Source organism: Benincasa hispida, chromosome 10 (assembly GCF_009727055.1).
Source record: "Benincasa hispida cultivar B227 chromosome 10, ASM972705v1, whole genome shotgun sequence".
In the NCBI taxonomy this organism is placed as follows: domain Eukaryota; kingdom Viridiplantae; phylum Streptophyta; class Magnoliopsida; order Cucurbitales; family Cucurbitaceae; genus Benincasa; species Benincasa hispida.
In genome coordinates this window covers 60,902,402-60,914,636 of record NC_052358.1, presented here as the reverse complement: position 1 = coordinate 60,914,636, position 12,235 = coordinate 60,902,402, and the positions used below count along the sequence as shown (strand labels likewise).

The 12,235-nt window shown below is 35.2% G+C and overlaps 1 protein-coding gene across 5 annotated transcripts; it reads left to right on the top strand.

The window, feature by feature from the left end:
* The first annotated feature begins 974 nt into the window (after positions 1 to 974).
* On the top strand, positions 975 to 12,024 carry LOC120088741 (UPF0235 protein C15orf40 homolog). 5 transcript variants are annotated; one of them, XR_005485017.1, is made up of 7 exons: positions 975 to 1,307; positions 1,385 to 1,473; positions 2,361 to 2,438; positions 4,616 to 6,231; positions 6,314 to 6,640; positions 6,715 to 6,817; positions 6,932 to 7,570. XR_005485017.1 is itself a non-coding variant. In XM_039046172.1 (4 exons), exons 1-4 carry the CDS (start codon positions 1,142 to 1,144, stop codon positions 3,099 to 3,101), a joined length of 390 nt encoding a protein of 129 aa, XP_038902100.1. In that variant the 5' UTR covers positions 984 to 1,141; the 3' UTR covers positions 3,102 to 4,606. The 5 variants fall into 5 exon arrangements, 3 of the variants coding, with proteins under 3 accessions (XP_038902100.1, XP_038902103.1, XP_038902101.1); XR_005485018.1 differs by lacking the exons at positions 4,616 to 6,231; positions 6,314 to 6,640; positions 6,715 to 6,817; positions 6,932 to 7,570 and adding exons at positions 10,791 to 10,917; positions 11,707 to 12,024 and having other exon boundaries at positions 985 to 1,307; XM_039046172.1 differs by lacking the exons at positions 4,616 to 6,231; positions 6,314 to 6,640; positions 6,715 to 6,817; positions 6,932 to 7,570 and adding an exon at positions 3,045 to 4,606 and having other exon boundaries at positions 984 to 1,307.
* Positions 12,025 to 12,235: the final 211 nt, after the last annotated feature.

Here is a 12,235-nt window from a genome sequence, read left to right as displayed (position 1 = left end):
ATGATCAATGAAACACTTCAGTTTTTAGAGTTCACAGATGAAAGAATAGATTATTTGTTTTTGAGTGTGTGAAAATGAGTAAGAAGGAGAGAAAGAGGAAGAATAAGAAACGGGAAAAAACAAAAACAAAATCCTAGTGACCAGCAGTGGGTGACGAGCAACAAAGAACATTCGATTAGCATAATCGACATCATGCTACAGTGAGGAAAAACCTAAAATAAGTGATATGTTTTTCTACTTTTTAATTTTTGTAAAAAAAAAAAAAAAGAAGAGGAAAAGAATGAGAAATCCAAGATAGAAAGGAGGAAGAAAGGGAAATGGAGGGAAAAAAAAGTGGACAATGGTCGACGATCACATGCAGCCTACTGGCAACAATTACCGCCATCATCAGAAACCATGTCGATCGAAGACAATCACTATTGTCAATTGACGACGGCATGACGATCGATTCATTGTCCATGATCAAGATGGTCGATCGATCCTCGACAGTCATGACAGTTGATTGCTCCTCAACAATCACGACGATCGATTTGTTATTGATAGTCATAACAATTGGTCAGTCGTTGAAGGTAACATTGGTCGGTTGGTCAGTCGCCGATACTCACGATGTTTGGTCAACGACCATCACTACGATGAGTCGTTAGTAGTCCCGATAGTCAGCCATTAATAGTTATCAATCACCATGACCGATCGCTGACGATCAACAGTCACTTGCGGATGGTAAAAATGGTCAGTCACCAACGATGAAGGCGATTGATCGCTGACAGTCAATCGCCAACGATCAAGATGATCTATTGTCGGTAATCGATCACAAAAGTTGCTCAATGATCGCTGTCGATGACCACACCATTGAAGAGATTAAGAGAAAATTTTCTTGTACCTATGACATTCATTAAAATACATATTCTAAATACATGGATTTAGTTTCTTAATCCTGAAAATTTTTATTCCAACTACATAAATATGGATTTGACTTCAACTGCCAAACCCTTCCTAATTCCAAACCTATAGGTCAAAACACCTCAAACAGATTGTTTTCGGCAATTTCCCAAAATTTTTGGGTTTTGGGTTAAGTTTGGGCAATTTTCCACCAAAACTCTATATCAGCGCTCGCAAAACCCCGTTTGATTTGGGAAAGAAAATGCCTCCGGCGAAGAAGGGGAAAACGAAAGCGGCGAAAGCTACTGAATCAATTCAATCCTCCGTCAAAACCAACAATTACCCATCGTGTCTTCGCTCTGTTTCTCCTTCTTCCGTCGCCATTACCATCCACGCAAAGCCTGGCTCCAAGATCGCTTCTATCACAGGTTTTTCTCTCTCAATTTCGCTCTTTATCTTTTCGGTTTATGACATTTAAGTCGTATGTTTCCGGAAATCCTTGCAGACTTTGGCGATGATGCGTTGGGAGTGCAAATCGATGCACCGGCCAAAGATGGAGAAGCTAATGCTGCACTTCTTGATTACATGAGCTCTGTGAGTTGCCCATTCATTCTTTGCTGCTTATTATTTGATTTCCCAATGCTTTTTTCATTCCTTGTACTTAATTTTCATTGCCAATTTAACCATTTTCCCTAAATTGGGAATTGATTGTTATTGTTATTTGGGATTTTTGGTGAAAATTCTGAAATTTGAAATTGTTTTGAGCTAATTTGATAGGAAAGCCCTAGCAATTTGAAAATTAGGAACCTTTTGGTTGAACCGAATGATAAATTCTAAAACCCCAAAATCAGTTTGATTTGGACAAGGAGGATTATTTCTTCACTCTAAATTTGAACACTCTACAAGCAAGTTTGAGGCCTATTTCTGAATGCTATGGTTCAAAGTTTGTGTTTCTTGAACTGCCTCAATTGAGTTCATCTTAACTTGTATGTGAGAATTTAGAGCTAAATGTAGCTTCTTGGTCCTTGAATGTGTGATTGGTTACTACGAGGACATGGTGGTTCATATCATAATTGGTGCATCAAACGGATAATATTGCTGTTCTTAGTGTGTTGAAAATCCAGTATTTGATCACCCATTTGCATTTGAAGGCCTGTTCCTCGTAGGATGTGAAAGTTTCTGTCTACTTACTGTGTAGTATTTTCGATCTTGGGTCGTTTAAAACTTCACACATGTTCACAATAGCTATAAGATTCCCAAATTAGAAAAATTGGATAAATTTCAAAGCATTTCTTTAAGAATCAAAGCCTAAATAGCCCTTAAATTAGAGCTTTCAGGTTTTGTGTCTTCATCTTGCCTTGAAACTTCTTTCTCTCTTCTTATCTTTCCTCATGAAGCTTGGTACTCTAAATGCTGAAATGAAGATCTCCTTTGCATGAATCATATGAATGCTGCTTCCTTATCACTCATATTTATCACAGGTTTTAGGTGTCAAAAGAAGACAATTATCTATAGGTTCTGGCTCTAAATCAAGAGACAAGGTTGTGATCGTGGAGGAGGTAAGCTTGCAAAGTGTTTTTGATGCTTTGAATAAAGCTTTAACATGTGAGTGATTCTATGGGCTCTTTGGAAGTTTACACCCTTAACGGAATATCAGCATACCGTAATGAGTTCAGGTGAATTAACTAGTATCTTGCTGCCAGAACATTCAAAGTAACACAGCTAGATGTAACTCTGATTTGTTTATATTTGATCTAAATCTCAGCCATATTTTTCATGCTGTATATTTGTAGAGTTTTAACTTATGCTAGTGAGCCGAAGTATGTTAACCTGACTTCTAGCTTCTGCAAATATGAGTTTTCAGTGAAATTGAAATGCCCGTCTCAACTTAAATTGATTGATCTTGTTCAATTGGTTGATTTTTTTACCATTTAAAGTTTTCAATTTTAGCTAACTTGAACATGACTCCATTGGTTTAGATATACATCCTCAACAAAATGTCAGAGGCTCAAATTCTCACCCCTATGTGTTGATAAAAAAAAATGTTCAATTTTCATTCTCTCCAACTGTTCCTAACAATCTTTTCACTGTTAAAAAAGTTGAGAGACGTTCTGCAGAATGTCCATAAATTAAACAAATACAATTAATATAGTTTGATTCTTCAGCAAAAGGTCCTTGGAAGAGCAGATTGCAATACTGCCTCCTCATCCATGACAGAATGAGCTGCATTGTTGGGAATGGTAGGAGTTTATCATTCTTGAAAGATGTCTGGGCTGGGGATGTACCCTTACAAGTTTCCCTCGTATATTTGATTTCTCTCTTTTTAAAGATGGGACCATAACAGACTTGTGGAATATGGAAAATGCATGCTGGAACTTGAGGACACTGAAATTGATGAGTTTGTCTCCTTGATGCAATTCCTCATGACCTGACAAATGTAGACAAACGATATCTTTTCTACAAATTCTCTCCTCAAAAGATCTTCAAGAGGCAAACACTGAATCCTCCCCCAAAGCTTTATGAACAAATATGGAGATCTTTGGGGAATTGTCGATTTTGACCCAAAAAGTTTTTTTCCGTTCAAAAGTAATCAAAATCTATTTTTGTAACTTCTTTTCCAACTTTTCAGACTTTAAGTGAAGGTATTTACCACGTAAAAGTACAATTTTGACCCTCAATTGAATTCAAAAAGACAAATCTTATCGTAAAGATTTAATCTTTCCATAGAAATTAGAGTTTTCTACTTCTTTTTCTTCTCGTTGAGTTTTCAACTATTGTTACACTATCTTCTTACAAAGACTCCCTACCTCTATAAAAAAAGACCTATTCAAATTTTGACAAAAGGTATCCAAGTACCTTTTTCATTTTCTTTTCTTCTAAATGATTAATCAATTCTATTGTTTATAGGGGGAGTCTGTGTGATTTTTGGTAGGAATGTGTAGTGAAAAACCCAAAACCCCTTTTTATCAACGACATATTTACCATTTTATCCTTCGAACTTTAACGAATTTAAAAGAACCTGTAAAATATGTGGGGTAAGAGGGTACATCTTCGTTTGGGTTTGATTTCACATTTTTTTGGTGTATTGAACTTCACGAGACGAATATCTCATGAAGTTGTTGCGAATATTTGTCTTGTGAAGTATTCGTAACAGTAGAAAGATTGTAAAATAGCTTGAAAGCTCTTTGTCGTTTGTCTCGTAATGTTGTAAGTTTTTCTTGTGAAATTACTTGCCGAGGCAAAAAACAAATCAACTCAACTTTACGAGGGACAAAAGTTAGTCTTTTGTCTCGTAAAGTTGAGTTTAGTTCTGTCTTTTGTCTCGTGAAGTAGCTTCCCAAGGCAAACTTATAACTTTATGAGACAAACAACAGACTATCTCGTTTGTCTCGTAATGTTGCAAGTTTGTCTTGTGAAGTTACTTCACAAGACAAAAGACTTACATATGAACTCAACTTTACGAGACAAAAGATAGTTTGTAGTCTTGTAAAGTTGAGTTGATTTTTGGCTTTTGTCTCGTGAAATAACTTCACATAACGTTTAGAATATTATGAGACAAACAACACAGAGCACAACTCAAGCTATTTTATAAATTTTACGAGATGTTGTGAATACAACCAAATAACTTTAGTGATGGCTCTCTGGCTTCTTCTTTTTTCGTGAAGTTCATCCTTTCTAAGGGTCTTTTCTTTCACTAGGGATTTTAACATTGTTCCATGTTTTGTGGCACGTATAGGTAATTATTTTGGGGTCGAGGATCGAGTCAACAGGATACTTTCAGACTTTGTTGTCTTTATGTTCTCATCTGGCTAAGACCTGTATGGTGATCCGTATAAAGGTAACGAGGGTTCAGTTAGACATGTTTAGGCATACCATATTCGGACCCATCTTAGATAGTACTCTCTTCCTCCATGGACAATTGATACATCACCTACTTCTCAAAGAGGTGGTTGATGATAGACCGAACATAATTTCCTTTAATCTGTTTGGGTCTAGGATGTCATTTGCTAAGGATGAGTTTGATCTCATCACTTGGTTTAGGGTGCAGACGCGAGTGGTGCGGAATAATCCTAACCCTACAAAGCTTAGAAACCTATACTTCAACAATAGGCTTAGATTGAAACAGACTTAAGCTGAGGAACATTTTCTTGCTATGGACTTTAGAAGTGATGAGGATGCGGTGAAAGTGGCACTTGCTTATTTCATAGAGTTAGTCATGATGAGGAGGAAGAATAAGCAGGTGTTTGACTATACCATCATCAGAATTGTGAATGGTTGAGAGATTTTTTGCAACTATGACTAGAGTAGTGTGATTTTCGAGAAAACAATCAGTAGTCTTAAGAGAGCTCTTACCAGTGCTATCGATCGAGCAGAACCCGAGATGTTAGCTAGATATAGCCTGTAAGGATTCCCCATTCACCTTACAGGTTAGTTTACATACGTATTCTACGTGTGCTTCCTTCTCCGTTATCGTCAATTATTTTTTATGATTTGATTCTATCTTCCTATTTATAAGTATAGGCATGTGAAACGATTTCTTCATTCAGAAACCTCGTGGCAACTCGTACTAGTGAGACAACTAGTCTATGTTTGTCTCGATGGGAAAGCAGGAAAAACCCAACATATGCCTTGTTGGATAGAGATATTTTCAATCCACGACAAATAATGGATTTAAAATTCTTTTTATATAATGTTCTAAGTTAATGTTGCTTATGCCCCTAACTCCTTACATGCAAGGAAACCCCGTTATAATGGTACGATTTGTACCAACAGAGGACGAGGTAGCTCACATGCGTCACATAGTTCTTGTCCTAGAAGTACGTGTCCTCTCACCGAGGCTTGTTAGTGAGGGTGATGTTGGCCACGATCAAGGTGATCGTGGCGAAGAGGGTGGGGACCATCACGACGAGGGTGATCATGGCGTCAGACTGGATCACATCCATAGTGAGGGTGATCATGGTGACAATGAGGGTGATCATGGACATGATGACCACCAAGACTAGAACCGAGTTGATGTTGAAATGAGTCGGGTGGAAGAAGATCCCTCCCATTCAAACATCGACATTGACAATTCTACACATCTGATTCGTTGTGGAATATCGGATACCCAGGTTACAGATGAGCTCAAATGGCTTCAAGCACATAGAGATATATTTGAGGCCGATTTGAGGTCTAGGTTCGATGCCTTGAAATCGGCATCTAAAGCTGTGGGATAAATAAAACGATTGGAGGGCTCGCCTGGATCGGTTTGAAGCCAATGTTAAGCCCGAGTTCGATACCCTCCATTCTAAGGTTGTTGATATATAGCGAGATGTCTCTGCTATGATGGGATATCTAAGGCAACTACTAAAGGTACGATTTTCGTTGAACCTATACACGATACGCTTTTTACAATTTTGTACGTTTGCTTACATTTTCTTTAACATGCCTGCAGGGAAAATATGTTGCGCAATCTGATGATGCGAATGTAGAACCCGAAATTGATTTCCCTCATATCGTGACTGAGGATGTTCTTGGCTCATCTAGGGTTGTGGGATATTGCATCGGATCCCTTTGGGGAGGAGCTGAGGGAGCAAAGGATAACTCAGTTGTCTTCGCTCTTTAAATCATTCCTAACACTGTTGAGGATATATGTAGTCTTCAGAAACTGACACTTGGAGGATAGAAGATAATTACAATTGACTCACAGGATGTTAGTGTTATAGAAACTGTGCCTTTAGGTGTCGATGGCACAAGTAAGAATGAATCTAATGAACCAAAGGTACGTGAAAATTGATAAATCAAATTACTCTCACAAATTCGTATTTCAGTTAATTTACGTTGTTATTAAAATAGGAATCATATGTTCATCCTGACGACGTGGTGAAACAAATGAACACTGGCGCCTTGGTCATCGTACTTAGTCCGCATAAACAAGGCCCGAAAACATAACGTAGATGTAAGGCATACAGTATATGAGTTATTGACACCTAATCGATTGGTACTTTACATGTTTTACGTACGTTGTTATATTAACTTTATTCATTTCGGCCAATCTGGTTTTGTAATTCAGACAATACAAACGGTGGACAATGAGGACGAGGATAATTAGAGGAAGACAACCAGTCGCAAAGGCAAGACATCCATAACCTCAGTTACCAAAGTTGTTGAAGTTAGTATTTTACGATGTCGATGTGTGCTTTCAGATGTCGTACAACGTTCCTAATAGTTATTTAGTAGGATACATCCACGAGAACGCTGGATTGTTTGAAAATAGACGAGGAATGCTCCAAAAGTACTTCAGGCCTTGGGGGAACAGTGAGAAGCTACTGATTAAAGATGAAACAAAAGGAAACTGAGATACTAGATGATCCAATTCCAGTTCCTATACTTATTCCAGTTATGTCGCACATTCTAGTGGCGTTACAGGGAGGCCGATCCGGATTGGTGCGTACACGTTGGGTTCCATGGAACTATCGTCACCATATAAGGTCCCTGAACTTTAACCAAATAAGGGTAAAGGGAAACAGAAGGGATATAACCTGATGGTATCAATTCCAAAATAGAGTGAGAAGTACATGATAGGGAATAAATCATCCACAAATAACATCGTCAAACTTGTGGGAGCAAGCATTGCACCCACTTTGTAAAGTAACCTATTTAGGAAAATTGCAGGTTTTGACCTAAAAAGTTTTTTCCCATTCAAAAGTAACCTCGTTTTTGTATATATATAAAGACTATGAAAAAAAAATGGTTCAAAATTAAATTTTCAACACATATACATTCAAATTACACGATTATATAATATAAAAAAAAGGTTAGGTGAGCTTCATTGGCTAGATTTTGTCATCGATTATTATTATTATTAATTTATTGTTTAATATACCGTAAGCAAGCAAGCACGAATTTTTTGAATGAAGAAGAAATGAGAAAAGGTTTCGGTAAGGATATGAAGAAGAAAAGACCTGCATAAACTTTCATGGCTATACTCACAACAAAATTGGTCTATTTTGACAATATTTTATTGAAGGTTATTAAAAACCTTGAAAATATACATTTATCGGAGGTTTTTAGAAAGTTTTTGAAAAATACATCCATTTTATTGAAGGTTAAAACCTTTAAAAAAAATATATATTTATCGAAGGTACTAGGAAAACTTTTGAAAAATATCTTCATTTTATCAAAGGTTATAAAAAAAACCCTTTGGAAAAAAGGTATTTAGAAAACCTTAAAAAAATATATCTTCATTTTATCGAATGTTATAGAAAATCTTCGAATAATATATCTATTTTATTGAAAGTTATGAAAAACTTTTAAAAAATATATATATTTATCGAAGGCACGTAGAAATTTTTTGAAAAATATGTTTATTTTATCGAAGGTTATAAAAGAACGTTTGGAAGAAAAGTATATATTTATCGAAAGTATTTAGAGAACTTTCAACAAATATCTTCATTTTATTAGTGATTATAAAAAACCTTCGAAAATATTCTCTTATCAAATGTATTTTTTTTTTTTTAAAAAAAAAAAACTTGCAAAAGATTAGTTATATTATTAAAGGTTATAAAAAAATTTGAGAAAGATATATATTTATAAAAAAAACACTAAAAACTTTTAAATTTTAAAATTATCTTTCATTGAAAGTCCTTTTGATAGCAAACTCTCTCTTTTTAAAGGTGTTTTAAGATTTTGAAAAAATAATTATAAACTAGAAAAATGTTGAAAATATATGTTATCATTATCAATTTAAAAATATTTATTATCTTTATCAAAGGAAAAAAAAAAACTTTCGAAAATACTTACCTTTTATCGAAGGTTTTTACAATTATTTGGAAAAAGTCTACGATCTAGAAGGATTTTTAAAATCTTTGAAATTCCCAAGTTTATCTTTTTCAACTTAAAAACAAAGAAACCCAACCCCTTCTTCTTCACTTATCGTTCTCTCCATCCCTCCCCCTAGCTCTGTCGCTCGGTCTGTTCACTCGTTCAGCACATCTCTACCGCCAAGTCCAATTTCCGCCGTTCCAGCCATCGCTCGATCTGCGCAACACACTTCCGCCGCTCAGTCTGACTCCCAACGTCGTTTCAGCTCACGATAAGGCTTTGGAAATTGTCCCATGGTGTATGTGTTGAATGAGGTTCTCTCTCAATCTCTAATCTGTTCTATTTTGATTCCCTCTCACTCTCCCTCCATTTTCAATTTCCTCTCATACTCTCACTTTCACTCTCAGCCGCACGGTCATGCAGTGCGCCACACGCCACTGCATGATCGTCAGCTCGTTCGTCACCGTTGTTGCATGTTGCATGCTCACTCATCGCCATTACTAATACACTCGTTTTGCAAGTTGTCCCAACCCTCATCTCTCCCTTTTAATTTTCTTCAAATCGCCGCTGCTCCGCTTGCCCACTGCCACTCGCCTCTACTGCATTTGGATATTTTTCCCTCTATAAACCATTTGTTCTATTTTTTTCTCATTTTGTTCCTTTTTCTTTCTTTTTTTTTTTTTTTGACAATGTATAGGGTGATTTTATTGTTCTTGGTGTTTTTTTCTTAATACTGGTCATTTAAGGTGGGTAAGATATGTGGGGCGGTACATTCAGCGAAGTGTATAAAAGGTATTTGATATTACGACCCTCCTCTATACCCTTGTTTGAATGGTTTAATCTTCTACATAAATTGAAGAGTGATATTTGAGAGCTATACAGTATGAGGTTTTAAGGTCATTGATGTATTGGATTAGTTGAAGTTGTGTAATTAATTTTTTAAGAATTCGTCTGGATAGTAATATTTGCAATGAACTGTTCGACGTTGTGCACATTTAAAGAAATTGTTGGTTGGTTTTACATAACTAAATTTGGTATGCTTGTTGAACCCTTTTTGCTTGCAAACCTTCGTGCTAGGTAGAGGATATGTCACTGGATAATGAAACTAGATTAAATCCTCCAGGAATCATATTCAGGCCTGTCAGTGGGCTTGTTACTGCTGACTAGTTTGCTCCTGGTAAATTTGTATGGGCAGTCTTAATTGCTAACTTGGCTCGAATTAGTTACGAGGAAAAAACTATGTATATGGCTGCATATGACTGGAGAATTTCATATCAGAACACATAGGCAATCATTTGGTGAAATACAATTTTATAGTTGATATAAATATCATCATTTTTCAGTGGAGCAAGTGGTTCCATTTTTACCAATTACCATTACCAATTGTTTACAACTTGTTTGTTGATTTTATTGTGGATATATGTTCCATCTTCCTAAAATAGTGTGACATGAATTGAATCCAAAGATTGGTGTATGGTGCTAGAAATGTATGGACCATTTTTTTTCTTCTGGGGAAGTGTTTATTTGAATTTAATGTGTAAATAGATGTAAAATTCTTTATGTACATGTATTTGTAGGAACTAAAGACCTTGTGTTAAAATCAAAATATTCTAAAGGAGTGTCCACCCATTTTCGATAACAATAACATAGTTGTTCATTCAAATTTGAGCCACCATACCTTAACAATTTTACATAACTATTAGAAATATTGTTGCATGATCCATGTAAAACTAATATAGACATGCCATAAGGAACAAATACGAGGTCTGTTCATATTTGTTTATATATGAGTGTAATTAATAGTATTGTGGCTTATTACTATTTTAGAGATATTTCTTAAATATGAGGTTTCCCTAATGGTTTTGCTCTTAGACGTTTAAGCATTTTTAGATTAGTTTTTGAGAGTTAAAGTGTCACAAGGTTGGTTTTGAAAGTCAAATTGTCACTTAGAAATCTTCTAGGTTGTTTTGAAAGCTAAAAGTGTCACTTTAGGCACTCTTTGATATCTTTTTAATTGGTTTTGAGAGTATCAATTATGTATTATTAGGATGCTTTAAGGTCAAAGTGTCGCTTGTTTTGCTCATTGAAAATTTTCTGTTATGGAACAGTTCTTTGTATTGCTTAAGATTTATTGAGAGATGCTCAAGAGAAGATTTGTGGAGCAATGGATAGCATTCTTATTAGTTGTCTCATCATTGGGAACAGAGGTCTCGACAATCTTAAGAGGTGTAAGAGGTGAGAACGAATTCTCTTTATGTTGTTTAAATCATGAGTTATGTTGTTAAAGAAGCTTTTGGTTGATTTAACATGAAAGGTTTGGCTAATTCTTCCAAAATTATGTTTTCTTACTTTACTATTGTTTGTGTCTTTGTATACAACAATTGAAACTGGTTTTTCTTGGAAAATACAAGTGTATCAAGAATTTATTGTCTTTCAGAAAAATGAGATGAATTTTTAAAACTAATAAATGGTTCTAGATAGAGAATAATTTTTTGAAATTGTTTTGTAAAGAACATATCTAATCGTCCTTGGATCTTCTATTTTTATACTTCTTTAATCATGGCTCAATTGAGTATTTTGGTTTGGTCATTATGGGGACAAAGATGATTTTCATGGGCTGAATTCATAACCTATATTGACTGTAGCTATAGTGATATGCATAATTCGTGTTGCATATCTTTAATAAGTTGATTACCATATTTTTTGGACTCGATATTTTCTAATGTTTCAACTGATGCCCATAGATTTTCTTTGTTCATTTTGACGGTGTAATACATTCTTCCGCTCATAAGGCCTCCTATTTTTTTTTATTGCCTTTGTTGTCAATACCAACTTCGACTTCTTGACTATCTGTATAAGAGAGTAAAATTTTGTTGCTTACAAGTTTGCTTCATGAGAGTAATTAATCTCATTATGGTTTTTGTACCTTTATGATTAATCCCCATTGTTATATCAATTCATTCTCGATAAAAGGTTATGGAATACAAATGATCAAGGCTTTTATAGATCTTTGTGACCATGCAGTGTGATTTTAGAAGCCCTAAAAAAAAGCTTTGATCGTCATTGGAACCAATACACTGTAGAGCGGTGAGATACATGATTTCAGTATCCTCTTTTGTCTACTTAGTGAGCATGCTCGAATGAGATTAGTATTTAGTTGGGTGTCTGCTTTGAGAGGTAGTTGTTTGCTTCGTTAACCCAATATAAGCTATCTAGTTTAGTTGCAGCGATGCTAAGAATGATACTATTTTTCATCTCTTATATCCAAGTCTTTCTATCTTTTATTTTGTGTGTTTAATTTGTATGATCTTCTCGATCTATTTCTATGGTAAAAATAAAACGTGTCTCTTTGATCGTTCTACTCTTTGAATTTAGCTTTATCTCAAGTATAATTTTATTTTATTAATTTTGATGTATGGTTAATTTAAAACAAGTAAAATTGAGTATATTGTGCTTATTGGATTTTAATGTCTTTTCGGGTCTATATCTTATAGCCTTATGACACAAATGGTAAAAGATGAAGACTAATCCAAGCTATTGCCAACGCTTTTTG

What these genes read in the sequence shown, in the direction of transcription:
- LOC120088741 (XM_039046172.1), top strand. Translation starts at nt 1,142, where the DNA reads ATGCCTCCGGCGAAGAAGGGGAAAACGAAAGCGGCGAAAGCTACTGAA. An exon ending in CAAGATCGCTTCTATCACAG is followed by an intron (nt 1,308 to 1,384) that starts GTTTTTCTCTCT and finishes AAATCCTTGCAG; the next exon opens with ACTTTGGCGATGATGCGTTG. An exon ending in AGGTTGTGATCGTGGAGGAG is followed by an intron (nt 2,439 to 3,044) that starts GTAAGCTTGCAA and finishes TTGATTCTTCAG; the next exon opens with CAAAAGGTCCTTGGAAGAGC.